Below are 27,867 nucleotides of genomic sequence, written 5' to 3'. Positions count from 1 at the left end.
AGCGCGCGGTGTGTGTGTCCGGAGAGAAGCAGTGCGGATCTGCAGGAGTTTTTCATTGTTTTATTGCAGTTTGACTTTCTTTCAGCATGGATGTTGCAACAGCAGCCGCGGAGAATACCGGAGATATTGTGAAGGACGAGTTGGCTGAAAAATGCCAGAAGTTATTCCAGGCTTTCTTGGAGGAGTAAGTCACTCGGCAGCAGGCTTCATTGTATTGTTGTCGGCCGCTGTACACGAGTTGATCGCATGCTGTCTCATTTAAAAACGTATTCTTGATCCGTAACTATGTTGATCGGCTGTTGATCGTGTATTTCATTATTTTGTTGTTATCCTGTATCCGTGTGCAGGTTCCAGACCGGGGATGGGGAGGTGAAGTATGTCCGGGAGGCCGAGGAGCTGATCAGGCCTGAGAGGAACACCCTGCTGGTGAGCTTCACAGACCTGGAGGGCTTCAACCAGGAGCTGGCTACCACCATCCAGGAGGAGTACTACAGGTGAGCTCACCACATGAACCCACTTGGCGTCCTTGCAGCCTCACTCTGATGTCTCTAACAGGCTGTTTACCATTAGTTACCATCATTGCTACATTTTAAAGAACTATAATCGGCATAGCTGGGAAAACTTCATCAGATACAAAAATGTCTACTTATTTTCAAAGATTATGCACAGTCCTGCGCCTCATCCTCTGTCTGGCCTCATCAACTTCAGAGTTTGGGCAAAAAAACTACACTTAGCCAAGCCGTTTTTTCATTCACAGCATCAAATCAATGAAACTGGCATCAATTAAACAATCCCCATCCTACTACTCATTTCAGGATAATGTTAAGAAATGGCTTATTGAAAACCATCATCATTTGTTTAATAGATTTTGACTTTTAACAGTGTAACTGTAACAACTACTGTATAATGTATTATATTAGCTTATTATTTTAGGATGCCTAATAACATCGGGCAAAGGGACTGCAGATGAAAATTAGCCTGTGGCTAACTTGGGTACATTTACATTTGTTTTGAATGATGATCAATGTACATTGTCCCTTTTTCAAATAAACAATAAATGAAATGGAAAGAAAATTAAACAAGCTGAAGTGAGCGACATGTTCACTTGGTCTCACCTGTAAAGCTGGTGTGCTAGTTATAGGTGCGCACACACATTATACTCTGTTTTGGTGAATGAGCTGTGGATTAACATGACGAATTGTGTTTTCAGAGTTTACCCCTTCCTCTGTCGGGCAGTGCGCAACTTTGCTCGGGATCATGGGAATGTTCCTCTCAACAAAGAGTTCTACGTAGCCCTGGAGGATCTGCCCACCAGACACAAGTAAGACACATGACTAACCTAAATCAAGTGCTGGTTTTGGTGTGAAGCAACTTCTTAGTTTTCAGATTGCTTTGTTGGCATGTTGCAGTGAACTCGCACGCTGTTGTAGCCTCAGTGGAAATGATCTAGCTGCTGTATTTGTATTTGTCAAATTCCGTTTAATGGAAGACTTGTTTCATTTGTTAAATGAGCAAAGCTGGAGCAATTGATCAAATATGAGCCTTTTCTTGTGCGTTAATTCAGGATCCGTGAGCTGTCATCCATGCGTATTGGCACCCTGGTGAGGATCAGTGGTCAGGTGGTGAGGACGCACCCAGTGCATCCTGAGCTGGTAAGACTTCAAAATTTGCCCATGAGGTAGCAGCTGCAGGTGCTCCACGCTAACAAATCAAAGCTGCAATGTATAAGTAAAGCTTGTCTGTTGTAGTGCTATCTTTATAATGACTTTTCTGCGGCTATAGGTGAGTGGCACATTCCTGTGCATGGACTGCCAGGCAGTGATCAAAGACGTCCCCCAGCAATTCAAATACTCCCCGCCAACCATCTGCAGAAACCCTGTGTGCAACAACCGCTCCCGCTTCCACCTCGACACGCACAAATCCAAGTTTGTTGACTTCCAGAAGGTAATTGAGAGAGGACATGTGTGTATCGATGCATAAATATTTAATGGGTGCACTGGCGACGGCCTAAGCCCTGAGGTTTCTGATTTAGTCCAACTCTGTGCGTTCAGGTGCGTATCCAGGAGACACAAGCAGAACTTCCTCGCGGTTCAATCCCACGCTCCCTGGAGATCATCCTGAGGGCCGAGGCTGTGGAGACGGCTCAGGCCGGAGACCGCTGTGACCTCACCGGGACCCTCATTGTTGTGCCAGACGTCTCTCAGCTGAGCACGCCTGGTATGGTTTTGACCATTACATATTGAGCCTCCAGTTGACTTAAATTGTCACCGATTGTGACAAGACAGTGCTTGAACAAGTTGAATTTTTATTTTGACACCTCATGGCTGTGTGTACGGGTGGTCTCTCTCCAGGTGTGCGAGCAGAGACTAGTACCCGTTCAGCCGGAGGACGCCAGGGCTTTGAGTCTGAGGGCTTGAGAGGACTGAAAGCTCTGGGAGTGAGAGAGCTTTCATATAGACTGGCCTTCCTGGCCTGCAACGTGGCCCCGACTAACCCACGGGTAAGAGCAACGCATTTCAATAGTAATCACGTCGTTCTCTCCCCAAACTAAAGAAGCAAAAAAAGCTCCTAACATGCCCGGTGTTTAATTGTGCATTTTCTCTTGTTTGTAGTTTGGCGGTAAGGAGCTGCGAGAGGAGGAGCAGACTGCAGAAAGCATCAAGAGCCAGATGACCGAGAAGGAGTGGGAGAAGGTGTTCGAGATGAGCCAAGACAAGAACCTGTACCACAACCTGTGCACCAGCCTCTTCCCCACTATCCACGGTCAGTGCTCAAACCATCGGTGGAACATTTTGTCTATCCAAGGCAGTGTGTTGAAGGGTGTTACTGCAGCTGACTGTTAAATAACACAGCTTGTTCTTTGTTTTTTATGCAGGCAACGATGAGGTGAAGCGCGGCATCCTGCTGATGCTGTTTGGAGGCGTTCCCAAGACGACCATGGAGGGAACTTCGCTAAGAGGAGACATCAACGTCTGCATCGTTGGAGACCCCAGTACAGCCAAGAGCCAGTTCCTCAAGTATGACACAAACGTACATGTTACTCACAAGTTCACACTTCACTTGACAAGCATTTATCGATTACTTCATCATGATTGGTTTGCTACATTTACACTGGTCTGTCTAGGTGTTTCACAGGTTTGAGTAATGTTTTTATTGTGTGGGCGCTCTGTAGATGATACCAACAGAATCTGAATGGTAATTTAAGTGTGTGTTTTACAGGCACGTGGAGGAGTTCAGCCCAAGAGCAGTCTACACAAGCGGCAAGGCCAGCAGTGCCGCAGGTCTGACTGCAGCCGTGGTCAGAGACGAGGAGTCCCACGAGTTTGTCATTGAGGCCGGAGCGCTGATGCTCGCTGACAACGTGAGTGTTATGATCTGAGTCATAAAAGGCGGTGGCTGGATGTTATTAGGAGTATTTTGTGGTATTGATGGCGGTGCTGTCATCCAGGGCGTGTGCTGCATTGATGAGTTTGACAAGATGGACATCAAGGACCAGGTGGCCATCCATGAAGCCATGGAGCAGCAGACAATCAGCATCACCAAGGCTGGAGTCAAGGTAATGCAGCTCAAACTCAACTTTTGATTTGAGCGTCTGAAATTCAAGACTCTCACGATGTGCAATTTCAGAAATTAGGTTTATTGACCTCCATTGTGGTAAAAAGAAACTTGACACAAGATATTTCTACAGCATGACAAAACCAAATCCAAAACAACTAAAACAGTTTGAGGTTCCTTTTTTGTTTTTTAAGTCACTACCAAATTTAAAAAGAAGCCTTTCAGTATCTGCAGTAAAATAACCAGCCTCCGTCTCCTCCAGGCCACCCTGAACGCTCGCACGTCCATCCTGGCTGCCGCCAACCCTGTCGGTGGGCGCTACGACCGCAGCAAGAGTCTGAAGCAGAATGTCAACCTGACCGCCCCCATCATGAGCCGCTTTGACCTCTTCTTCATCCTGGTGGACGACTGCAATGAGGTACGCCATTAGGTGTGAATGTGAGCGAGATGTCAATCTTGTGATGACCTGTACAGGATGTACCCTGCCTCTTGTCCAGTGTCAGCTCGGATCGGCTCCAGACCCCCACCCCCTGCGTCCTTTCCCTGCAGGGGTTATTCCAGTTTTGTCTGACCTAATCTAATGCTGCATGTTTGTGTGTATCCCAGGTGACTGACTACGCCATCGCCAGACGCATCGTGGACCTGCACTCCCGCATAGAGGAGTCTGTGGACAGACTGTACTCTCTGGATGAAATCCGCAGATACCTGCTCTTTGCAAGGCAGTTCAAACCTAAGGTGTGTGTCTGCCTGTACCGATCGTGTGTTGGCATCAGTTTTGACCAATTGCGAGCTTGTGGTTTTCTATTTAAACATTGCATATGTCCCGTGTGCAGATCTCCAGCGAATCGGAAGAGTTCATCGTGGAGCAGTACAAACGTCTGCGTCAGCGTGACGGCTCCGGAGGCGTGTCGAAGTCTGCCTGGAGAATAACCGTGCGACAGCTGGAGAGCATGATTCGCCTTTCAGAGGCCATGGCGCGCATGCACTGCTGCGATGAGGTGGGTTCAAAAAAATAACTTCCTTCTCCCCAGACATAAAAGTTTGACACTCCGGATACAAGGCAAAATGTCACCTGCCTAAAGCTTAAACCGCAGAATAGAGGCAAACCAATCTGAGAAATAGCTGTAATAAATCACCATATACTTTATCAGACCTTAATATTAAATGCTCCCAATATGACTGACAAGACAAAGTAACATTTTGAAGTAATGTAACTGCACCCAAGCATTTTACATGATACAAAATGTTGACATTTTGTCTCTGTCTTCAGGTGCAGCCCAAACATGTGAAGGAAGCCTTCCGTCTTCTGAACAAATCCATCATCAGAGTGGAGACGCCTGACATCAACCTGGAGCCAGAGGACGAAATGGAGGAGGAGGAGGAGCAGGAGGACGACGGTAATGACACACACTCTGTTAGAGACATGCGTTATTTTGTATTTGTACAGGGAGTGAAATACAGTGTTTAACCACTAGCATCATAAGGTTTTATCTAATGCAAACTTGTCTTTGCAGGAAACGCCATCCCTAATGGAGTAGATGGTGTAAACGGCCATGTGGATGGTGTTAACGGGCACGCCAATGGAATTGATGGCCATGTCAACGGCGTGAACGGCCACGCTGAGTCTGGCGGCCAGCCCAAACCGTCTCTCCGCCTTTCCTTCCCTGAGTACAGACGCATCTCCAACCTACTGGTCCTGCATCTGCGCCGGGCAGAGGAGGGTAAGAGATACTACTGAAAGGCATTTCCATGCTTGTTTTGTCTATTGTTATATTATTCAGTCTAACTGGTGTCTTTGTTGCAGCCGAGGAAGAGGAGGAGCTGAAGAAAAGTGCAGTGGTGAACTGGTATCTGAAGGAGATTGAGTCAGAGATAGACTCTGAGGTGGAGTTGGTCAATAAGAAAGGGCTTATAGAGAAGGTCATCCACAGGCTGGTGCACTATGTGAGTCTACAAACACACAACCACTTGATTTCAAACCAGCAGACGAGTCATTTTAAGTAAAGTTTGAACATAACTGACAACTTGTTTCTGTTTCCCCAGGATCACATCCTTATCGAGCTGTCCCAGGCAGGGCTGAAGGGCTCAGAGTCTGCGAGTACAGATGAAGTTGTCCTGGTCGTCAACCCCAACTACACCCTGGAAGATTAAACTCCTCCGCCCATTCCTCTGTTTTGTTTTTCTCCCCTCTTCTTACAGTTTCCATGATTGTTGATATTAAACTTCAGCAATAAAGTTGATTTTCAAGGGTTTTGAAATGCTCATATGTAACGTATACATAGTAGTAGCATTGGAGATGTTGTTAAACCTCAGCTCTACTGTACAGATGATTCTGGGAGGCGTTTCTTAGTCAAACTGACTTTTTGTAAATATGCTGCTCTTCCTTCCAGTTGTTTACTGGCTTCTGTCTGTTTGGCTCTCAGTCAAGGGAACTGCCCTGAATTGTGTATTGCTGTTTATCCACAACTGTATATTAGAGGCATTTGTTGAGGCTTTTTTTGCCTCCATGGTTTCAAGTTATAATGTATGTGTTTTTGTAAAATTATGACATGAAGTGTATGGAAATGTTGGTTTAATAAATAAAATGTTGATAAACACGCTGTGCCGGGCTTTGTGTCACAGAAGCGCTGCATCGATGTTGTCCACTAGGTGGCAGCAGTCAAATGATGCCACTGCGCATGCCCGACTGCGGTTATTGAACAAACATGGCGGCACCCTGCGTGACAGCATTGAGGACAGCACTGAAAGGTAACATAAAAACTTAAGATTACACGTCCTGCTAAAAGGTTACACTGTACAAACGCTGTGGCAGAGCCTTGTGTCCCAAGTTTGTTCAACACAGGAGACTTCCCCTTGTTGGTTTTCTACACGATATAAGTTAGACTCAATCGCCGCAGAAGTCATAAAATAAAGACCTTTTTCCCACTCAGGTGTGCTCCTCATGCAGATGAGCCAAACCCCGACAGTGTGTCAGTGTTTACGGCTTCATGCTGCTCGGTGTCGGCCTCTACATGTCTCCCCTGCAGCCGCCCTGTGCAGCTCCAGAGTAGAGCCGCAGAGAAGCAGCCAGACACACAGCAAAGATGACAGAAGAGCAGGACAGGAAGAGGACGAATCCGAGGGTCCTGAATACATCCCCAAGAGAAAGGCGAAGAACCCCATGATGTCAATTGGCTATGCCTGGTGAGTGTCTTCTCCTCATTCTTGTACAGGTAGATGCATCTCAGAAAATTTGAATATCGTGGGAAAGTTTTTATTTTTTTTTATTTAAGGCAAAAAGTGAAGCTAGATTCATTACGCTACATATAAGTGAAATATTTCAGGCCCTTTTTTTGTTTTAATCTTGATAATTACAGGTTACCGCTCATGGAAATTCAAAATATTAGAATAAAGAATGAAAAATACAGAAATGTTTCGGAAAACAGGTCAGTCTGTGCACTTAACGCTTTGTTGGGGCTCCTTTTCCACACATTTCTGCTTCAATCTGGCGTAGTATGGAGGCAATGCGGTGTGGCATGCACACAATCGGCTTGTAGCAATGTCGAGGTGTTTGAGGTGTTGTTGGGTGTGGTGTCTTTCATTTTTCTCTTGACAGTACCACATAGATTCTCTATGGGTTTCAGTTCAGGTGAGTTGGCTGGACAACCAAGCACAGTACCATGGGCAGCGAACCAGTTCGTAGTCGTTTTAGTCCTGCTAGAGAAGGAAATCAGCATCTCCATAAAGCCTGTCAGCAGGTAGAATCTCCTGGTAGACGCTGCATTGACTCTGGGCTTGATTTAAAAAAAACAGTGGACCAACACCAGCAGAAGACGTGGCACCCCAAATCCTCACTGACTGGAAACTCCACACTGGACTTCAAGCAACTTGGATTCTGTGCCTTTTCCGCTCTCCTGCAGACTGTGGGACCTTGATTTCCAAATGAAAAGCACAATTTACTTTCATTTGAAAAGAGGATTTTAGACTACTGAGCAATGGTCCAGTTCTTTTTTGCCATCACCCAGGTAAAGCGCTTCTCTGGTTCAGGAGTGGCTTCACACAAACACACACACACACACGTCTGTGCTGGGTGGCTTGTGATGCTCTGACTCCAGTTCGCTCCTTGTGAAGCTCCCCCAGGTTCTTGAATCGGCCTGGTCCTAAAGCTATTGCAAAGCTCTCCTAGTGGGTTTTCCAGCTTGTGCAGTGAACCCCCTGCAAATGGTACAGAACGCAACAGCGCGTCTGGTTCTTCATCAGCCCAAAAGGACTCATGTCACTCCATTACTCAGTGTCCTCCATTGACTCCCGAATCAAATTCAAGTCACTAATGCTGGCATAAAGTGTGACTACTGGGTCTGCACCCATCTACCTAAACTCCATAATACAAACTTACGTTCCTTCTCGGCCGCTACGCACCTCCAATGAACGCCGCCTGGCTCTGCCATCCCTTCACAAATCAATCCCAGTCCCGGCTATTCTCATCTGTGACACCATGATGGTGGAACGAGCTACCACACACCATCAGAGCAGGGGCGTCCCTCTCTAACTTCAAGAAGCTCTTGAAAACTCATCTCTTCCGAGAACACTTTCTCTTATAACACCTCTAACCTCTAACAGGCACTTCCTGTACTCTTCTTCTTCTATCCTTTTACAATTCTGTATTGATTTCACTCTTAACTCTTACTTCTTTCCCTAGGTATTTACCGCATTGATGCCATACGTGCTTTAAGCTCTTACTAGTATTTATTGCTGCTCTTACTAGTATGTATTGTCATTTGCTGTATTATTGTTCTATTGATGCTTGTATGTTGTTCCTCAAATGTGAGTCGCGATGGATAAAAGCGTCTGCCAAATGAATAAATGTAAATCATAGTGGGTTTCTGCTGGTTGATGTCCTGGCCAGTCTGTGTGTTGGATCTACTAAATTATTAATTTCATTACATTTTGATTATTTATGGAGTGCTGTTGTCTGCAGTGACAGCTTTTATGCAGAAATGTGATGACAAATATGTAACAGCATGGCAGAAAAACAATGCAGGTGTTTATATTCTTGGACCAGAAGTCATATAGACATAGCTAAAAAGGCACTGTGTGGAAGTTCCCTTCCCTGCTGCTGCTATGCTGTATATTTAGCAATTGAGTAGGTGTTCATATTGTACATACTATATATATCGCATCCACCAACCTCATGTAGATAATAATATTGCATAATTATGGCATAAAATATTTATTCCAGTATCCTTAGCACTATTTCACTACACTATTGTCTTGCTATCTACAGATGTTGTATGTGTTTATGGTGTGTTTATGGGTGACTGTGGTTCAGGAGCTAGATCGGAAGGTCAGCGGTTCAATCCCCGGCTCCTCCAGGCTGCATGTCGAAGTGTCCTTGGGAAAGATACTGAACCCCTAAGTAGCTCCACCAGTGTATGAAAGTATGTGAATGCAGATGTAGTGTAAAAGCGCTTTGAGTGGTTCAAAAGACTAGACTGTTTGTGCATGTTTTTGTTTATATACAGCGAGAGTAATGTAAATGTACAAATGTAAACACATTCCTCATGTGTACACTAAACACACCTAACAATTAAAGGTGATTCTTAGTCAAGGTGGATGACTTAATCACAGGAGGAAACATGAACAAAGTAGATTGAAATCTGTTAGAAATGGCTTTCCAACCACGAGTCAAACACTTTGTATTCCCACCCAGTTTGCTCCCACCTTGACAGTTTTTCTACACTCACCATCAATTACGGATATTGTACTGTATATGTTGCCCACAGATTAACGTAACTGTTAATCATCTCTCGCCTCCAGGATGATTGGCCTGCCCACAGGAATCATCGGCTTCCTCCTGGCCAAGAGAGAAGTGGACAAGAACCGACTGAAGCAGCTGAAGGTTCGACAGAGGATGAAGAAGTCAAACGAGGGCAAATATGAAGCGAGTCGGTACCGCAGTCCTGCAGAGGATTAAACTGGACCAATAATGTTCATGTGTGGCTGCTGCGATTAGCTCCATGTTCTGAACGTCACTACCAAAGACTGATTACAGAAGAGACATCAACCTCATGAGCTTGAGAACAGACATTCAAAAGTGGGTAACTATTTTTTTCTATAGGCAGATGCTGGAAATGTGAGAATGTCGTTGAGCATCTAATCAGGCCTTTGTTTTTTTTTGTGTTGCAGATTTGTTTTTTCTTGCTCACAAATATGGGTAATACTGTTCTGAAGATTGATCATTAGCCATGATGCTGATGTTCTGTAAATATGATCGAGGAAATAAATGTATATTTAATATGTAAACAAGAATCATCACTGGTACATCTGCATGTGAACCACATCAAAACTCACAAATACAAATGTTTATTTGATATGAAAAGGCAGGCAGGTTTTCCTCATTGATATGTATATTTACAGGTGCACTGCACTTTCAAAATGTTTGCCTTAGTTGTTTAAAGTCAAGGGTTACATGGAACTTGGGTCTAAACTTAGAATGAATATGAACATGTGTGGAGGACCAGCTGGGTGGGGTTGATCATCTCCTGAGCTTTAGGACTGTACACCTTTAGCAGGAAAAATCCACCCTGCTGTCACTTGAGCATATATCTGACTGTAACACAAGAATACATCAACTATACTATAAAAGCTTCTTAAAGTCAAAAAATTTAATCTCAGAAACAGTCATTGTGAAGGCACTATAGTGATGTACAATGTATATAGTTACAATATAACAAGGTATGTATGGAAGAGCATCAGCAAAGGCTTGCTAATATGAAGCCATGAGAGCAGATCTGAGGTCACGAGGTGTACTGAGCTAGACTTCAGGGGTGGGCAGCTCAATCACCAAAGTATCAATACTTAATGTAGTTTTGAGTATCCATACTAATGTCATTACAATCAATACCAAATGTTACATCGTGTTTCAGGCACAAACACTGCAGCGATCACCTCGATAGTTCGGAGAGTTCACACAAACCTAAGTTATTTACCATTAAACCCTGTTTTACCTTCTGATTTGCTTAAAATTAAAGCAAGAGTTCACTATTTAGAGAAAAACATGGGATAACTTTCTTGCTGAGAGTTAGATGACATGATTGATACCACTCATGTCTGTACTGTAATTATGAAGCGGCTTAGCATAAAGACTGGAAACAGGGAAGCAGTTGGCTTTGCGCTGTGAAAAGATAACAAACGTCCGACATAACATCCATAAAAGCACAACCTTATGTTTGTACACTTTTTAAAAAATGGATCAAGCAAACAAGATGTATAATCAGTGAGCTTTAGAGGCACTGATAAGCAGATTTTGTTCCCTTTGGAAAAAGCCAGGCTAGCGGGCTTCCCGTTACCAGTCTTAGCTAAGGGCAGCTGACTGTACAAAAGAGTGGTAGCAATACTTTCATCCAACATTTGGTAACAAAGCAATTAAGCGTAGCCTATTTCTCAAGATGTGGAACTTTTTTTAAGCAATTACCAGCAAATATTAAATTAATGCCTAATGTCTGAAAAATGATTGAGGTAATTAAAGTCTGTTTAGAAGGAGCCTATTAAAGATTCATTCACTTGATATATCATGAAACATCCATTACATGGAAACCATATTCTGTGGAACTGCCCATCCCTACTGTACTTCAACGCCTACCAGAGAGGTGGGCTTCTGTGATGGCAAATTAAGAGTTTGAACATTAGAACAAAAATGTTTGCTAATTTTCTGCACATTTGTGCAGATAAGACCCGGTTCATTTATAGCAGTACATCGCTCAGACACTATATGCCGTAACTTAAGTCGAGCTAGGGTGACTAAATGTTGCAGCTGGCATTCCAGTGTCTATAGATATTTGGAGCATTTATATTGTAGAATTAATATTCTTTTTATAACCACTTGTAAGTTACTTAGTGCAGATGTAGACAAATATTGATATCAGAAAAAAAGTGCATTTTGTGTGCATAGGATTAACCTATACTATGAGGAAATCTCAGATTCAGCCCTTCCCTGGAATGCATCCTGATTTTATAAATGTATTGGTTCTAAATGAAAACAAAGCAAATGTTTTATAAAAACACGCAGCGGTTCTGCTGTGGGGCACCTGTCTGCACCCTGTTGACCCAAGCTGGTCGTGTGACTTCTTATTTGGTCGAGGCGCCGATAATTTGCAGCAGGAAAAGGAAGATCTGGATGATGTCGACGTAGATGGAGAGTGCAGCGAACACATACTCCTCCGGACTGATGGAGTGCTTCCTGTTCCCTATTAGCAGCTGTGTGTGGTATGCTAGGAACTATAAGACATACAAAACACATTTAGAAGACAGTAATGCATAAAGTAATACCACAGGTGCAGCTGTAAAGTATAAAAAGTGACATTTGTTTAAGTAAAATACTCACCAGAGTGAAGACTATGGCTCCCAAAGCTGCATAGAGCATGTGAAGCCACGGAATCTGCAACAACAAACAGCCATTAGAATGATTAAAAACTTGGAAAAGATGTGTCGGCAGGTGTTTTGTTCACATCAGACTTAACTCACATATTTGAAGGACAACACAATGACTGTAATGATGCCAGTTACAAACATTACGATCCCCAGGACACAGAAGAGGCCCTGGCACTTTGTGAAGTCCACCTACAAAGAGATACCACAAAACAGCCATGTAAACGTGTGACCGCACAAACACACTATGGCCATTTGAATCTGATACGCACCCCCCCTCCCCGCCCCCCCCTCACCTTTGTCTGGAAGCAGAACACAGTGACGGCGATGCAGACGACGGCAGTGATAGCCACAGCGAGAAACACTGCTTTTGTGTCATAGTAGCTAAAAACAAAAGTAAACACACAATTAATTCTGAGGGAAACGGACTGGATTTTTATATTCAACTACATAGATTGAACACACTTTATGTTTTTACCTGGAAATGGATCCAGTCATGTAAGACAAAGCCAGCGTCTGTAAAGAAAAAATACATCTTGTAACTTGACCTAAACAGTTCTGATTACTGTATAAACTGTAAAAAGGACATGACAAAAGGTATGGGCCCCATAATTAAATACTATTACATGCTATATTACAGCAATGTATTAACATATATTCTAGTGCTAATAACATAATAATGTGATGAAAACTAAAACTAACTACTATCATGTGGATTCAAATTGTTAAAACAGGCGGAAAATAATTTCCCTGGAGCTAGCTTTCAGGGCGAATTTAACATCTAGAAATGACCTCCACAAGGCTGAATAATAACACTCTGCCTCCACTGATGGACAAAACTGGTCACCATTCTGCACACAGAGCTGATAAAACACAGCCATGGAAACAACATATGCATTATGCAAATACAGCCTGAATCAAGTGTGGTGACTCACTGTTTAGTCCTAGTATCAAATTCAAACCTAGAGAAAGCTTCAGCAAGAATAATCTTGATACAAGTCCAGGAAATTCAGTCAGTAATGTGTCTCAATTTCCTGATTCACAAGTCATTAGACTTACAAAGATGGACAGCAGAATCACGTTCCATGGAAACTTCCTCCTACAAAGACATGACGTGGTTTTATAAATTTTCTTTGTACAAATATTCTTTGTAACCTTGTTAAGCTGAGCGATCACACTCACCGAGGGCCCTTACAGCAGACCAGCACAAGGTGGGTGATGAAATACACAGCACTAAAACAACAAAACGCAGAGATCAGTATCTTAATAATCACACTGTCACAATGTCACACTGTCATTTTGATTCCTATAAAAGCACATGACTTTAAAAAGGTAGTGATGTTCTCCACAGAGTGAGACTTACTATGATGCCCAGTAGATAGCCTGGTTTCGTTGCACGAAATACCTGACAGGTTGGCTGTGAGAAGCAGAGGCACGGTTACAGCATGATGCACACAGATAGAAATACTAACAGGTACACAAAACACACACTCCGTATACTCACACAAATGTGAACACAGCCACAATGGCTGTGGTGACAAGCAGCTGAGACGCCAAAATCAAATACACCTGAAAAACACATGCAGACAAGATGTACAAGGTGACTCAGATGTAATGATATCATACAACGCACACAAACTGGGGCTAATCCACTATGGTGTGTGTGACAAGTGTGTTTCACCTTTCTGATGAAGGCATGCCGAATGCTCAGACTGTCCCAATTGCTGTCGCTCGCCGCAAAGCCATCACCTGTGTTTTAGAAGAACAGAAATATGACCACAAAGAGCTGATGAAGAAATCTGATGGGTCGACATTTTAGAAAATACATTTTCTAACTTTCTTGCCAAGAGAAGTTAAATGAGAAGATTGATGGCGCTATCATGTCTGTCTGTTAACCAGAAAGCTTTGTATTTTACTGTGAAAGGCATCTATCTTCTCATCTAACTCTAGGCAAGAAAGTTAATAAACATATGTAACTTTTTTTACCTTTAAATCATAGCAGCAGCATTTGGCCAGGCTCAATTGGTCCAACAAGCCAGTGCCATTTTTTAAAATGTCCAGACATGGTATCATTATCCCTCCCACCTTTAATCGTTAGTGGCACAGTACTGTCTTCACATATTTTACTTTGTTTTAAAAAGGCAACCCCCATTAGAATAGCCACGTTATGCTAGGCAGTCATCGTCTTACCTGAGTTCAGGACATCTGCTGGTATGGTAGGTGGGATGACAGGGGGCATGGGAGGGGGACTCGGGTAGCCAGCTCCTGGAGGCCCAGCGGGGTGAGGCTGTCCTGGGTAAGGACCTGGCGGATAGCCCCCTGGCTGGCCTGGGTAAGGACCAGGCGGATAGCCCCCTGGCTGGCCTGGGTACAGAGGGGCATTTGGCCCAGCGGGGTAGGGAGCAGAGGGCTGGCCTGGCTGTAGACCACCAAAGGCAGGAAAGCCATACGAAGGGGGTGGTGGGTAATTCCCACCCTGAGGTACATACAGCGGGCCCCGGGAGTCGTCGTACCCTGGAGGGTAGTCTGACCTGGACATTTCACCTGTGAGGAGGGAAGTTGGAGACAATACCGTTCACATATGTATCATATTTATTTTTATGTACAAAAGCTGACAACAGAGAGAGTGAAGAGTAGGGAACAAACAAGGAAAAATCCATGACCAATATTATCCACCGATTTTATCTTTTCACTGATATATAGGTCTCTACTCAATAGAATCGATGAAATGATTGTGAAAGGTGTAGCCGTGACGAACCCATGGAGAATAATCCCCAACTTTACAGTTTCCCTCACTTTCTCTGAGCATAATAACGCCTTTCAGCTCTTTGTTTTACAACTTCACTGTTTTGGTTCAGTCTGACCGCTCTAACCACTGTTTTTAGCCACAGCAGGTAGCAGTGAAAAACTCTTGACGTATGCTACCTGTCCAGCACCATGAAGCAGACAGTCAGAGTTACCGACTAGCTGGTGAGCAGAGTTGTGCACCTATACTGGATTTGCCGGGTAGCCAGAAACACGAATCCAGACAAATTTCTTGTTCTGTACATGTTGCTCAAAACTGTAATTACAAATTTGATAGGATCCTTATCTATGCTTTTGGTTCGTATGTGTGCTTATGTGGAAAAAATGATAAGCTGATGTATCTATCAGAGTTTTTTTGAAACTCTCATATATCAATATTGGTATTGGCCACAAAAATCCAGTATCAGTTTGGGCTTTGATCTAATCGATGGGAGATTCCTTCCTAAGCGATGGGAGATATGAATACAATACAAGGCAGTTTTGTTCATTGATTTCCAACATCACAGTGAGTAATAGAACCAAAGATATTAAAAGGATACAGTGGCTATTTCTGTATATATTGTCATTTTGACCAAACCTATCTAGCCATCGCAAACATGTATATACACATAAACAATGAGCAATTCTGTCTTCAGTGACTAAGAAAAAGCACATACGGGCTTTAGGCCTGTGTTTTGAGCTGCTGTTAGTGTGTGTGAATCTGTGTGGGCGCATCACACTTAGATTTCGCTGGGTAATAATCATACTTGATTTACAGAATACCTTTGGGGTTTCAGGTTAAAGTGAACGTATGGTTCTGCTTAGCAATGTGGTTTCCCAAAACCACCACAGGCTCAGGAATAACCACATGTATCTCTGAGGGAAATTTGTAATAATAAACCACATGTTGTCACGTACGGCCTATTCCAACTTCTTGCGATGAGTAGCCAATTTAAAGAGTTGTGGTACTTTTGCAGGATACTTTAAGTGCATTACCAACTAAACTAAAACAACTTTTATAACACGAGGCCTTAAGATTTCAAACACAATTCTCCTATGAAATGGATTTACACTCCAGATGTTGTTGTCTATTTACTCCTTTACGATATTACACTTGAAACTAGTCCACCATATTAAAGAAAACTGACATGTGTTTCTAAGTAGGTTATTTGGAAAATGCCAACTGTCCTCTGAGCTCCATTTTCACTGGGGCTTCCAGGGGAATATGCACAGTAAAGGAATTCAAGTGCTGGCTCCACCTCATGCTGCCATTACATCACATCCCAAGCAACAAAACACTAAATGGAAAAAAAGGAGTGTTTGAATAGGAGGGTGTAACTCTACTCTAGGAAAGTTAACTAATTGGCAGAAAGGTTGGCACACGAGTTGCCGTGATGGTGGCTGATGTTAAAGTTCCACGTCTGATTATTATATTTTGTCACCACCAAGTCTACATGTGTTTCTGAGTCAGCGTTGTAAAGTATGCACCCTCTGACAACACTGCAATGAGTCTGTTTACCTCATTGACAGAACGGCCCTGTGCCTGAGAAATGCAACTTGTTTTGTGAAGCCTGTCGTGTGGGTAAAAAAAGAATACAATAAGAACCGGTTTGACAAAGCTTATAATGAAAGACACTGTCAAAGGTTTTGATTTGACTTGGTAATTTCTGAGGCTGTTGTTGATATATATATATATCACTAATACAATCTTCCTCTTTTTGGCTTTTGTCATCATGACATTTTTTTACAGTTCTTCTTTCCAAATCATGTAATTCAGCGCTGTTTACTGCTGTCTGTTAGTGTTGGAAGCAGGCAATTCTGCCAGCTCATGTTGCAATGCCAGGCTAACAGGCTACTTTAAACTGATCTTCAAATTAAAACAAATGTCAAAACATCCTGGTTTTTGTGAAGTGTTTCTGATATTCTGACCATACACAGCAAAAAAGGGTCTGCAAGTTGTCATTAGCAACTGTGAGTAAATGGAGATGGTGGAAGAAAAGTGAGAAAGTATATTATTTCTTTCCGTTTTGGACTGTTAGTTGGATAAAACTAGACATTTGAATAAGTCACCTTGGAATCTGGGAAACTGGGCTGGATATATTCCTATAAGTCAAAAACACAACTTTCAAAACAGTAATGGCTCTGAATCAGGCTTTTATTACTGTAATTTTAATAAGTCAAGAGGAGGGTTTAAAGAAAACATTAATAACCCTGGGGAAGGCCTTGTGGTTGTTGTATTTTTAATGTTCAGCCTTCATCACCACCCCAACAACTGTTATACAGTTTCTTACTGAGTTCAGCTATTTCAGCAGTGTTTGTCTCTAGTGTGTGACTTAACACCTGGATGAATGAACTAAAAAGAGGGAAACAGGTGTAATTAATTAGTTAACAGAAATCAGCTTCAGTAATGGCTACGTCCCCTTGAGTTTGAGGTCTAGGGCCCTGGTACTATGCATGCTGGTCTCACTGCACTAAAGCACAGTGAAACTTAAATCTTCAAAGTTTACTTGACTTGAAAACTGAGATGGCTGAGCTGTTTTAAAACACGAGGCTAACTTGTCCAGAGCACACAGACTGCACCCTCCTCCGCCCTGTTTCCCCGAGCAGCAAACCTCAGCTCACAAAAAGCCTTTTCAGGTGAGTGCTGTTAGTCTGCAGGACAAACACGCTACACAGCCGCCAGGATATAAAAGGTAACATGACGGGACCACATCGTTAGATTACAGATTAAAGTTAGTACAAAACGTATTTCTAATACACTTCAGAGACACTGGGCTGCTTTAAAACATGGCAACGTGTTAAAATAAGTTACTTACCAAGTAAGCGCTAACGTAAAAACACAAAAAACGCGACCAGGTCGTTTAAATTCCCAGCGATAAAACGAGAAAACTGCAGGGCTCTCCGCTGCCAGCCACGCCCTCACTGCTTATCAAAACACTGTGCCGTAGATGTTTGGTGAACGCGGTTTGGTAGGACTTTTTCGGCTGCCTGCAGTGTGTTTTCAGGTCTGTCGTGTTGAGCTGCAGTGGACAGATGTAAACGACATTTCCTGGAACAGTGAGGAGCAGCAGGGTGGAGTCCGGAGGAATCTCTCTCACACACACACGTCCTGCGGGTGTTCAACCGCGGCAACAAGCTGACTCATGTTCAGCAAGCACTTCTCATGTTACTGAATAAAGGTGCATTACAACTACATAATAAGTAGCCTACTTTAACTCAAGAACTGTACTTTAGTACAATTAATAATTGTCGTTTTGGGGATGCATGTTTCCCCTCCATTTTAGAGTTTAAATGTATTCTCTTGCATTAATATGATGGCAGCGACTAATTAATGAATGAACGAAGTTTTATCATTGTATCATGCAAACAGTATATAGACATGGAATATATAGGCTACATGTGTATACACAAACTTTATATATATATATACAGTTAATATATAAGTCAATTAAATCTAATTCAACTCTTATCTTGTAGTATTTTTAAAGATTTTACATTCAAAACTAGATAAGCACAAGACTATGATAGTAAACTGGACAAGCTTCAACATTAAATGTGTGAATTTTACATATGACTTTATTTTAGCTTTTATTTAAATTAATTGTGAATACATTTATGATACTGCAAAGAATAAAAGGGTGTGACTAAGAGTCATTTTACCTGAACAGAGTATTTAGTGTGAATTCTGATTCAAACTCATTTCCACATACAAACACCATAGCAACATAAGTCGGCCAGTACTGTGGATCCGACTGATTTACTGAGACTGAAGTGGGATAACAGTATGTTGGCTTCACTCTGACGCTGGAAGCAGCCATCTTGGATTTGGAAATTGGATTGGGACGCACCAGAGGTCGGGGTTGGTGACTCCCGACTGTCCAAGTCGCAAATCCAACTAAGGGGGTATTCCAGTTGAAATTTCTCCCGGAAATTCTGACTTCCAGTATAAATGGAATGCAGCATTATTACCACCACTACTACAGCAACAGTATTTACTACTTCAACTACAGTTTTTAAAGCTAATAATTACTGCTCAATTTCATTATAACCTGTTCTATTGTTACAATAAATGTACCTACCTAATAATACAGTCTTTAATAATACTACTACATTTCAGCATTCACACATATTTCTGCAGGAAATGCAGTTTTTCTAGTTTTACATTTTCTTATTGCTGCTTTTACAGAAGATTTTAATACTTTTGACACCATTCAACCACCAATACAAACAGACCATTTGTGTTCAGTGTCCCTTAAATGAAACAATGCTCAAATAATGTTAAGAACTATCATGTGCACTATTAAATAGATTTCATTGTGTTATAGCAGTTAAAAGGTGGAGGGAGGGTTTGTGAATAAAGTGAGACATTCATAACTCACTGAAGTGCAACTGCATTGCTGTGGTCTGTAATTTCTGTGACAAAAACAAACTTTCCAAATTATGCTTATTTTTCCTAAATAACGTTGGAAGAATTACAAACATTTCAAAAAGGATATTCCTCTTAATGGCTCCTGTAACACTTTATTCACAGTGATGCTTTTTTGTTAAGATAAAGAGACATCAGCTTCTCGATAAATACAAAGACACTGACTTTTAAATTCATCCAATTTTTACCATATAGAGATTAAAAACACACACACACACACACACACACACACACACACACACTCTTACAGCATTGCACTTGGTCCCTGCAGTCAGCTGACACATTTGAAGACAAGCTTCTTGGTGAGGGTGTATTTGGGCTCCGGCATTTGTTTGTAGTATAAATATTGTCCCTTGCTGACCTCCCTGTTCACACGTGTCAGGACAGCGAGTATATCATCATTCTCCGAGCTGCACAGAAAACATATTACAAATTATAAATCTTGCTTAACATTGTGGGTATATTCAAACAAATACATCATGCCTTCTGACATATCGCATCAACAGCACAGCAGATGCATTTGAAAACACCAAAGCACACCTCTAGAAGCAGCAACAGAATTCATTTTAATTGTTTTTCTTTTCTCGGAGTAGGCAACATTCTGTTAATTTTTTCTGGAAAAAGATGATTTTCACTATCACAAAGTGCTTTTTATAATGGTGCTGTAAGAGGTTATGGGTACATTGTGTCAGTCAGGTCTACCATAAACAATCACTTAATCTTAGGTCCTACATTGTGTGGCAGTCCATTCATCAGCTTGAAAACATTTTGTCAGATTTAAGTACAACTCCACGTTTAACCCTTTGTTCTCAGCGCACGACTGCAAAACAGAAGAACAAGCAGCCACCTGTATGCAGCTCTATTCTTATAATTGTACATTTATGGCAGTACAGTATGTAATACAAATATGATTATAAAAATCTACACTCTCAGTAACTGCTCATCCCTTTCGACAGAGGTTGTGTCCGGACTGACTGAGCTGGCCAAAGCTTTGCCTAAACTGTAGCTAGGGGACAAAAAGAACAACAAGCATCACTTGAACTCTCACCTTTGTGCAGACCTCATCAGCTGATTGCACAGCTCCTGGATGTAGATGGAGCCTGTGAAAGTGTTTCGAAACGACTTGCACTCTGGCACGGTGGCCATGCCCAGCAGGAAATCAGCATCTGAGGGCACAGTCTCGCTGTGCACAGGACCTGCGTCTTCCTCCACCTCTATGTCCCCTTCCTCCTGCCTCAGCATCGGGCGACACGGCACAGATCCTCTCTGGTAGCCGCTTCCCTGACACGCTTGGATGAAGAACAGTTTGGGCTTCCCCGCCAAGGTGCGAGCTCGTACACTTGTGAAGGGCTGTGTCAGTTCTCGAATGGACACCTGCTTCTCATCCGTCCCAAAGACACATCCCTTTTCTCCGTGGGAAAGCACGCATACCACCTAAGATCAGAAGCGGCATTTAAAAAATTGTGTTTCATCTGAATTTAACTTTATCATCGTTTAATAGTTAAACAATTTTGGAAATATCTATTTGCTTTCTTGCTGAGAGTTAGATGACAAAGACTTTACTCTCACGGCTCTATGGCAAACATGAAGCTACAGCAGGGTTCAGCAAGATCAATTTGGAACAATATGGCCTAGAAGTGTTTGTCTCCCAACAGCCCGCAACCAGATACAAAAACATTTTATTACTGAGTCACTGTTCTTTTTTAAAATTTTTAAATACCTTCTAAGACCATTTTGTGAGGAAACTTATTGCAATGCTTTTTAAGACTTCAGGACTGGCAGATATACCAGCAGCTGGTTAGCTTAGCTTAAAGACTGGAAACGGGGAAAGCCTGGCTTCCTCCGAGGGAAACATAAACCCCTATCCTACCTCTAAATCTCACTAATTAACCCTTTACATGTTGTTTGTTTAATCTGTACAAAAAAAGTGTAAAAATGGAGACCCCGTTAAGAGTTTTATGGGAGGTTTTGTCCTGGACTATTTCTTGGCTAGGCTTTTGGCTGTAGCTTCATATTTACTGTATAGACATGACACTGGCATTTATCTTCTCATTTAACTCTCTGCAACAAAGAAAGCAGGATATTTCCAAAACGTCAACTTGTTCTTTTAAAGAGAAAAAAAATTAAGTCTATTTTAATAATATAAAAGTAACACTGATGTTACAGCAAGCTGGAGTGACACTACTCACCAAGGCATCATCAGCAAAAAAATCCCTTCCGCTGAGGTCTTTTAGTACAAGTCGAATGTCTTCTGCAGTCAAGTTGTTGTGTACCACCACTTCAAAGCCAAGGTGGGTGAACACTTTATGCAGAGCCTCTGTGTCATACGAAAGAGACAAACTTGAAGCATACCTGATTTTTATGATGTGATAAGTATTAACTAAAATACAAGGATACGTACTCTCATCCTCCCGAGTCCCTTTTCTATCTCTCAGCTGTGTTCCCTGGAATTCCTCATTGTTGATGACCACACACAAACCATGAGGGTTATGGTTCATGGTGTAGTACTCTGTCTAAATGACAGAAGCACACCCACAAAGACAAAAGTTAATGTTCTGATGAATGAATGAAAGAAAGAGTGGCATGTGTTCTTGTGTGGATGGTTACCTGATCAGTTAGAAATGAGGACTGTGAATCAGGGTAAACACTCTCTCCTTCATCTGAAGAACAAAGACAGCTGAAAAGTAAATCCCTTGTATGTGTATGATTAAAAATAATTGCATTAGAGTGGATATTCCTAGGAGGGGGGTTATAAAACTGTAACCAAGCCTTATTCAATGGCTGTGTGCTGTATGGGAAGTCAGTGAGTGATACAGTGAAAAAAAGAGACTTACAGCTGGACCGAGTCTCAGTTATCGACAGAACAGGTTCAGTCGGCTGGGGGGGGTTGTTGACCCCCTGTGGGAAGAAAACAGAGTCCAAGTCCTCAGTAAACTGGCTCATTGTACGATTAACTGTACACAAACACACATTTACACACACACCTGGTAATCCATGCTGATGCGAGGAGGACGTGGCTGGGTTTCACCTGAAAAGAGCAAAATCATTTGATAAATTTCAGTTATACAACATTTAAATCTGCTTGTGCATGCAAGCGTGCCTCGTACCTTTCACGTAGCGCTCTACAGTCAATACCAGTTGTTGATCCAACTGCTGCAGTACTGTCTGCAGCTCATGAAGATTCGTATTCGACAGTAAGTCAATTTTTTCCATTTCAGCAAACACATCCAGTGCTGTCTGTATTGACAGAGGAGACATGTTTGTGTCTGCAGTTGCATCACAAATTTAGAAATCACTTCTGTTGCAGTAATACAGGTCTGGGAGGGTTAACAATACGCTGTGAAATGTATTATTGTATTATTGTCTCTTGGGTATTATTGTCTTTACACTTGTTAAAGCACTTTGTAACTTGTTTTTGAAAAGTGCTCTACAAATAAAGATTATTATTATTATAAATGGGCCTAAAGTTGGGTGAGCATATGGAAGCCTAGTATTTTTGACATTTTCCCCTGGGCCCTCCTCTTCAGTCCACAAACTGATGCCTCTCCTGTAGCAGCCCTCTCTCCCTTCCCCTCTCCTGAGTGTTGTGTGAGTGAATGGCTGAATCTCCACACTCGCATTCCCAGTAAGTCTGTGAGGGCTTAGCGATGTCACTGTTAAATTGTAAAGTGCATGAGGGCTCTCTGGCAGACTTTTTGAGCCCTTTATCCATAAGTCCAAAATGACCTCATCCACTTCGTAACAGTGTAGGTACCAGATGTGCTCAGGTGGTCACATCTGCTCAGGGGCCTGCGCATGCCAGTAACGTCACGTAACGTGACTTACTGTACGTTTGTATGATGACATGGCAGATTGTGATTGGCTGTATGTCTGAGTGTTTGCGTATATAATTTTTGCGGGTCCTCGAATCAACTATGGAGAACTCAGAGCAGTTAAATAATCTCCTTAAACTTATTCAACGGCTCTGGAAGAACTTATACAATGAAATATAGCACTACTTATTAAACAGGACTTACCACAGACTGAACATCAGCTGTAAAAGCCCTGAGAGCAGAAAGGCCACGATCGACTAATTAACGTTACGACACTAATGTTAGCTGCCGATCAAGTTAAGCTAAAGAGTGTCTGTGGGTTGTTGCCATATTGCCAAAGCAAATACCAAGCAGATCTGATACCTACATCTGTAAACAGGGCACAAATCTGACTGGCGCTGCCATAGTGTGACGTTACCGGCAGGCACAGGCCCCCCGAGCAGATCTGACCACCCTAGCACATCTGGTATCTACAATGTTGCACGAAAACGTCAATCCGAAAACGTTGCAAACCGGTGCAAAACATTTTGAGATTGAACTCGCCCTAAGTGATGTCAACATCTGTGAGAGTTCAGGATTTAGGCTTTAGGGTAGAGATTGGGATTGGGCCATTGTCTGTGGGTGTGCTGCAGCTGCATCACATAACTGTAATAAAGACTCTGACCAGCCATCAGCGCACTGCCATATTGTAGTCTCTGCTACAGTCAGTGTTCACTACACTCCAGCCTTGTTATTTTACTGCTACCTCTAGTTTTTGTGTGTTTCCTGTGATTAATTCTGGGCTGGATTCAGCTCCAACAGAACTGTGGTGCCTTGAACACCCTGTTGTGTATGCAAACACACTGCACATCACTGCCTTTTTTAAAAAATATGGCTGTATATACACACGTCGCTGCTGATTGGGTAACACCTCTGACACGCCCACCAAACAAGAGAAAACATACTTTAAAGCCTGCTGCACACAGTTTTGAGGAAACATGACATTCAACCCAGAAATTGCATCAAACTGGTGCAAAACGTTATGAGATTGAATGTGCCCCTGTTCTCATCGCGGACCTGCCAGCCTTGACTTCAGCCTCTGTTGCATCCACCCTGACCAGATCAGATCAACCTACAACTCTGCCTCACATCCTGCTTCCCTCCACACTCCAGCTCACTTAGTTTTTCCCCTGGATATCCCTCTGTATCAGCCTCCTCGGGCTCTGTCCTGCTCCATCCCTTGCTCTCGGCACAACAAATACCCTTTAGCAGCTCCACTCTTCTCCTGTCTGTGTCTGCATCTTGGTTCACTACTTCATTAGTCTATTATTCATATTAAATGAATGTATGCAAACAGTAGATATGTTGATTTTGTGGCAGAATGGCTGTAAGTTACTGCATTAATCAAACATGTACTCTAGTCATCCCTGCTGATTTAGTCAAACTACAACCCAGTTCCCATTTGAAAACACAAATAAAATCTCCAGCTAACTGCAAAAACTATTAACTATATATGTTTAGTGTCTAATGTAGTACATTAGATCTTATACTCAAAAGTAAAAAAGTCAAGTATACATCTTAGCTTACGTCTTTATTTCTACATTACTAAGGGTGGGTGTGTTCTCACATTGCATGTCTCAACTTGTCTTCTGCCCAGCTGGTTGCTCAAAAGGAACTTCATCTTTTCAAGATTTTCCCGAGTCATGTCCTCATAGATTTTGTACAGCATCACCCTGAAACAAAGAGTAGAGGAGTGGAAAGGAGAAAGAGGAGGGGGACAGAAAAAAAACAAACAAACAAACAAAAAAAAAACCACTGCAACTTTGGGAATAAAACAGACTGTATTGAATTCCTGCTGTACTGTTTTCTCTTCCAGTTACTGGGGCTGCAACTAACGACTATTTTGATTGTCAATTATTCTATCGATTATTGAAACGAATAATCGACTATTCGGATTATGAATCGCAAAATTACAAATTTACTCTTATTTAGTTATTAGCTTTCAAATTGTTTTAAGCATGTGCTAATTAACAATCAAGACAATAAAATAAATAGTGCTTTCAAAAATACATCTTTTAATGAACGTTTCTGCTGCAACAACAGAAAGTTCCACTGAAATAAAGTCCTTTCATGGACCAAACAGGTATATAGAGTTAGAAATAACGGTGTGTGGGCAGCACTGTGCAAACACTGATCTGAGCAGCTGATCTTACATGCCGGTACTGCAACACACTGGGACAAACTGACACTATATTTATACAAAGACAGGAATAATTGAATGTGCTACATTTGCTGAATTTACAAGAAGGGACCAATAATAATTATTTTGTAGTAGACAGCGTTTCACAAATTTTATATAGTTTCCCATAACTCAACACCTCATAAAACTCCGTGATTTTTTTTAATGAATTCTGGGACGGATTAGCCGCTACCTCACGCATAGACAGGAAAACTCTTTAGCAAGTAACTAAGACATTGTCCGGTGTTCTCTAATCTTGCGCCCTAGGCAGCGACACATTGTCCAGCTGTAAATGTCGCCATGAGCAATGCATCGTTTTTACGATTGTAAAGTTGGGCCACATCTGGAAAGTGAACTAGTTTACAGAGACCAGTATTCATCATCTAGAGAGCCGACATTACATCCTCTTTTTCAGGTATTCCAGCAGATCCGACGTGCTCCCAGGCCAGGAGAGGCAGCTTTGCAAATGCTGCTGTTCACAACCTTTTTGGCCGAGTGAAGAGTCAAATGCTCCCACACTTTAGGTTTTAGGTTGTGAAGGTTTTAATACCACTGCTAATGTTAGGTTGTTTTATTAAATTTACTGTTCACATCACTTCATTTAGCTGACTGTGTTGCAATGGCCAGATGACATCATGATTGAATTGATTATTCATTTCGTTGGCAACAAATTTAATAATTGATTTTTGACGACTACGTCGATTATTTTTTGCACCCCCACCTGTTACAGTCAATATTTTTCTGCTTTTACCTGTAATCTGACAGGACGGGATATGCGTCGGTTTCCTCTGGTTGTCTGCTGTCTGTCTCCAGGAGGCGGAGGAGATCTGCTCGATGGATAGTGGAGAGCAGCTGAGAAAGGAAGACTTCGTTCTCCAGCAGGCATTTTTCTTCTAGTCTCAAGAACAGTCCCTTTGCATCTCTGATCTGTAAGAACAACCATGAAACACAAGACGAAGACAAACCTTCAGGCAGTGCGACTACATTTTTCCACTCTATTTCTTTAGTTGTCTTGATTTATTTTTATCATGCGATACTTTTATTTTGTTGAATGTTATCAATTAGGATATCTATAGATCAATTAGTGACTTTCAGAAAAAACTCAACATTAACTGTCCAGAGTTACTGGTGGATGAGACATTTTTCCTCAGACATGGAGTTGGGACAAGTGCATAAGACAACAGTAAGAGGTATGTGCTGCTCACCCCCTCCAGGCGTTTCCTGTGGACAACATCACGACACAAGAAGCAGAGAGCTGCAACCTCAGAGGAGTCCAGCTCCTCGTCTATGCGGGACAGTGTCAGCCTATCCATCACAGACCCAAACCCACCAACACAGGCCTGGTTCTCAGCTCACTGTGCTCTACAGTCAGGCAGAAACAACAACAAGACATTCACTCAGGATCCAGTGGCATCTTCTTACTCTGTTTCACCCAGTGTTGGCAGTATAAGGGCAGTTAGCTCATATCCAAGGGCTCCTCTCATTTTTCCACTGTAGTAGGCTCATTATAATTCGTTTTGACCATTAAAGGATTTATAAACATTACAATAAAATAGAATATATATATATGCAGTCAAAGTGTGTCTCATTTGCCCAGTGTAGTACTACAATTAAGCATAGATTTGGAGTCCCTGGGTCACATAACATGGAAACTAATGAAAACGAAGCCGTTTTTGTACAATAAATTGTATTATTAATATAAAATAGACCATGCACAATCTAATATGAAGGGGTTTGTCTCGTTTGCCCAGCGCAGTACTACAATTCGGCGTTGGTGTGGAGTCCCTTTGTTTCACATGACACAGAAGCTAGAGAAAAATTATGATTTTCCATAACATTATTCTAACAATAATAACGCCCACCCTGAGCCATGGTTCTGCTCGAGGATTCTGCATTTTAAACGGAGGTTTTCCTTGACTGTTTCGCCAAGTGCTTGCTCGTGGTGGGAAGTGATGGACCTCTGTAACTAATAGCACAAAGAGTATGGTCTACACCTGCTCTATGTGAAAAAAAACTATGAGATAACTGTTGTTATGAATTGGCGCTATATAAATAAAATCTAACTGATCTGAATTGACTTAAAAATAGTAATTTATTGATGTCCCCTATAAACAAACCCCCGGTTGTTAACAACGAGCCCTTGGGTGTGAGTTAACCGTCCTAGCTGCTAACACTGGGTGAAACTGAGTAAGAAGACTGGATCCTGAGTAGCTTAGACTAATGTCTGTCGAATAACTATTCAACTTAAAACTAACTTCACCGCGGTGCCAGACACGGCTCTTGTTTGACTCTCAAAACATTTAAAACGTTTTGACTGAAGCCTGTGCGGCCAACAGCCAATTTAACTTTAACATTACGCTTCAGTCAACAGCCTAACTTTTACATAACTAACTTAGGCTACATACAAAATGTAAATTAATCGCTCGAGTTAAGTTAACGTACAGGCTGTAAATACAACTAGCATTTCTGTTAGACGAGTCAATTTACGTTAAAACGTAAGCTATCAATGTCAACTTACCACCGAAAAGCTGCGTCTTCTTTACTTCTGCTGTCAGGCAAACCTTCTTTTATAGCGAAAAGTCACTTCTAGAAGAAGTTTTTCCTTTGCGTCATGATGGTAGGCTACTCTTCCTGCTTGCTTGTTTCACTTTCAGATGTAATTAACT

General features: G+C 42.1%; 4 protein-coding genes across 5 annotated transcripts; 2 read left to right on the top strand and 2 right to left on the bottom strand.

The window, feature by feature from the left end:
- On the top strand, window positions 1–6,152 carry mcm6 (minichromosome maintenance complex component 6). Its single transcript, XM_038718635.1, has 18 exons — window positions 1–184; window positions 348–494; window positions 1,211–1,321; window positions 1,565–1,652; window positions 1,783–1,944; window positions 2,052–2,217; window positions 2,352–2,500; window positions 2,613–2,763; window positions 2,876–3,017; window positions 3,220–3,361; window positions 3,449–3,556; window positions 3,818–3,973; window positions 4,162–4,290; window positions 4,389–4,553; window positions 4,826–4,952; window positions 5,070–5,276; window positions 5,360–5,499; window positions 5,599–6,152. Exons 1-18 carry the CDS (start codon window positions 87–89, stop codon window positions 5,704–5,706), a joined length of 2,496 nt encoding a protein of 831 aa, XP_038574563.1. The 5' UTR covers window positions 1–86; the 3' UTR covers window positions 5,707–6,152.
- Window positions 6,153–6,216: 64 nt separating this feature from the next.
- si:ch73-71c20.5 (DUF4748 domain-containing protein) lies at window positions 6,217–9,836 on the top strand. Of its 2 annotated transcripts, XM_038718647.1 has the most exons (4): window positions 6,217–6,303; window positions 6,486–6,738; window positions 6,912–6,980; window positions 9,352–9,836. In XM_038718647.1, exons 1-4 carry the CDS (start codon window positions 6,261–6,263, stop codon window positions 9,506–9,508), a joined length of 522 nt encoding a protein of 173 aa, XP_038574575.1. In that variant the 5' UTR covers window positions 6,217–6,260; the 3' UTR covers window positions 9,509–9,836. The 2 variants fall into 2 exon arrangements, with proteins under 2 accessions (XP_038574575.1, XP_038574576.1); XM_038718648.1 differs by lacking the exon at window positions 6,912–6,980 and having other exon boundaries at window positions 6,218–6,303.
- A 48-nt stretch (window positions 9,837–9,884) lies between these two features.
- tmbim1a (transmembrane BAX inhibitor motif containing 1a) lies at window positions 9,885–17,840 on the bottom strand. The gene is made up of 12 exons (XM_038718645.1): window positions 17,562–17,840; window positions 14,152–14,505; window positions 13,643–13,710; window positions 13,466–13,530; window positions 13,325–13,378; window positions 13,144–13,194; window positions 13,021–13,060; window positions 12,440–12,477; window positions 12,258–12,345; window positions 12,058–12,153; window positions 11,918–11,971; window positions 9,885–11,811 (listed from the first exon to the last, which is right to left on the bottom strand). Exons 2-12 carry the CDS (start codon window positions 14,498–14,500, stop codon window positions 11,662–11,664), a joined length of 1,053 nt encoding a protein of 350 aa, XP_038574573.1. The 5' UTR covers window positions 14,501–14,505; window positions 17,562–17,840; the 3' UTR covers window positions 9,885–11,661.
- Window positions 17,841–18,294: 454 nt separating this feature from the next.
- On the bottom strand, window positions 18,295–27,867 carry LOC119902446 (caspase-8-like). Its single transcript, XM_038718636.1, has 12 exons — window positions 27,720–27,867; window positions 26,407–26,563; window positions 25,953–26,128; window positions 24,590–24,695; window positions 22,279–22,408; window positions 22,156–22,199; window positions 22,006–22,069; window positions 21,779–21,831; window positions 21,573–21,684; window positions 21,361–21,488; window positions 20,220–20,605; window positions 18,295–19,581 (listed from the first exon to the last, which is right to left on the bottom strand). Exons 2-12 carry the CDS (start codon window positions 26,512–26,514, stop codon window positions 19,443–19,445), a joined length of 1,446 nt encoding a protein of 481 aa, XP_038574564.1. The 5' UTR covers window positions 26,515–26,563; window positions 27,720–27,867; the 3' UTR covers window positions 18,295–19,442.

This window comes from Micropterus salmoides, unplaced genomic scaffold (assembly GCF_014851395.1).
Source record: "Micropterus salmoides isolate LMB-PRFRI ecotype aquatic unplaced genomic scaffold, ASM1485139v1 Ms_hic_scaffold_14, whole genome shotgun sequence".
Classification (NCBI taxonomy): Eukaryota; Metazoa; Chordata; class Actinopteri; order Centrarchiformes; family Centrarchidae; genus Micropterus; species Micropterus salmoides.
This window is presented reverse-complemented; position numbering and strand designations above follow the sequence as displayed.

Excerpts from the sequence above, each read along its gene's own strand:
- si:ch73-71c20.5 (XM_038718647.1), top strand. The coding sequence starts at position 6,261 with ATGGCGGCACCCTGCGTGACAGCATTGAGGACAGCACTGAAAG. Across the intron at positions 6,304-6,485 it reads ATTGAGGACAGCACTGAAAG|GTGTGCTCCTCATGCAGATG; the intron begins GTAACATAAAAA and ends TTTCCCACTCAG. Across the intron at positions 6,981-9,351 it reads AGAAATGTTTCGGAAAACAG|GATGATTGGCCTGCCCACAG; the intron begins GTCAGTCTGTGC and ends TCTCGCCTCCAG.
- mcm6 (XM_038718635.1), top strand. The coding sequence starts at position 87 with ATGGATGTTGCAACAGCAGCCGCGGAGAATACCGGAGATATTGTGAAG. Across the intron at positions 1,945-2,051 it reads AGTTTGTTGACTTCCAGAAG|GTGCGTATCCAGGAGACACA; the intron begins GTAATTGAGAGA and ends CTGTGCGTTCAG. Across the intron at positions 3,362-3,448 it reads CGCTGATGCTCGCTGACAAC|GGCGTGTGCTGCATTGATGA; the intron begins GTGAGTGTTATG and ends GCTGTCATCCAG.
- tmbim1a (XM_038718645.1), bottom strand. The coding sequence starts at position 14,500 with ATGTCCAGGTCAGACTACCCTCCAGGGTACGACGACTCCCGGGGCCCG. Across the intron at positions 13,379-13,465 it reads GTGGCTGTGTTCACATTTGT|CCAACCTGTCAGGTATTTCG; the intron begins GTGAGTATACGG and ends TGCTTCTCACAG. Across the intron at positions 11,812-11,917 it reads GAGCCATAGTCTTCACTCTG|TTCCTAGCATACCACACACA; the intron begins GTGAGTATTTTA and ends TATGTCTTATAG.
- LOC119902446 (XM_038718636.1), bottom strand. The coding sequence starts at position 26,514 with ATGGATAGGCTGACACTGTCCCGCATAGACGAGGAGCTGGACTCCTCT. Across the intron at positions 21,489-21,572 it reads AGGGACTCGGGAGGATGAGA|AGGCTCTGCATAAAGTGTTC; the intron begins GTACGTATCCTT and ends CGTATGACACAG. Across the intron at positions 19,582-20,219 it reads CTGATGAGGTCTGCACAAAG|CTCGGAGAATGATGATATAC; the intron begins GTGAGAGTTCAA and ends TTTTCTGTGCAG.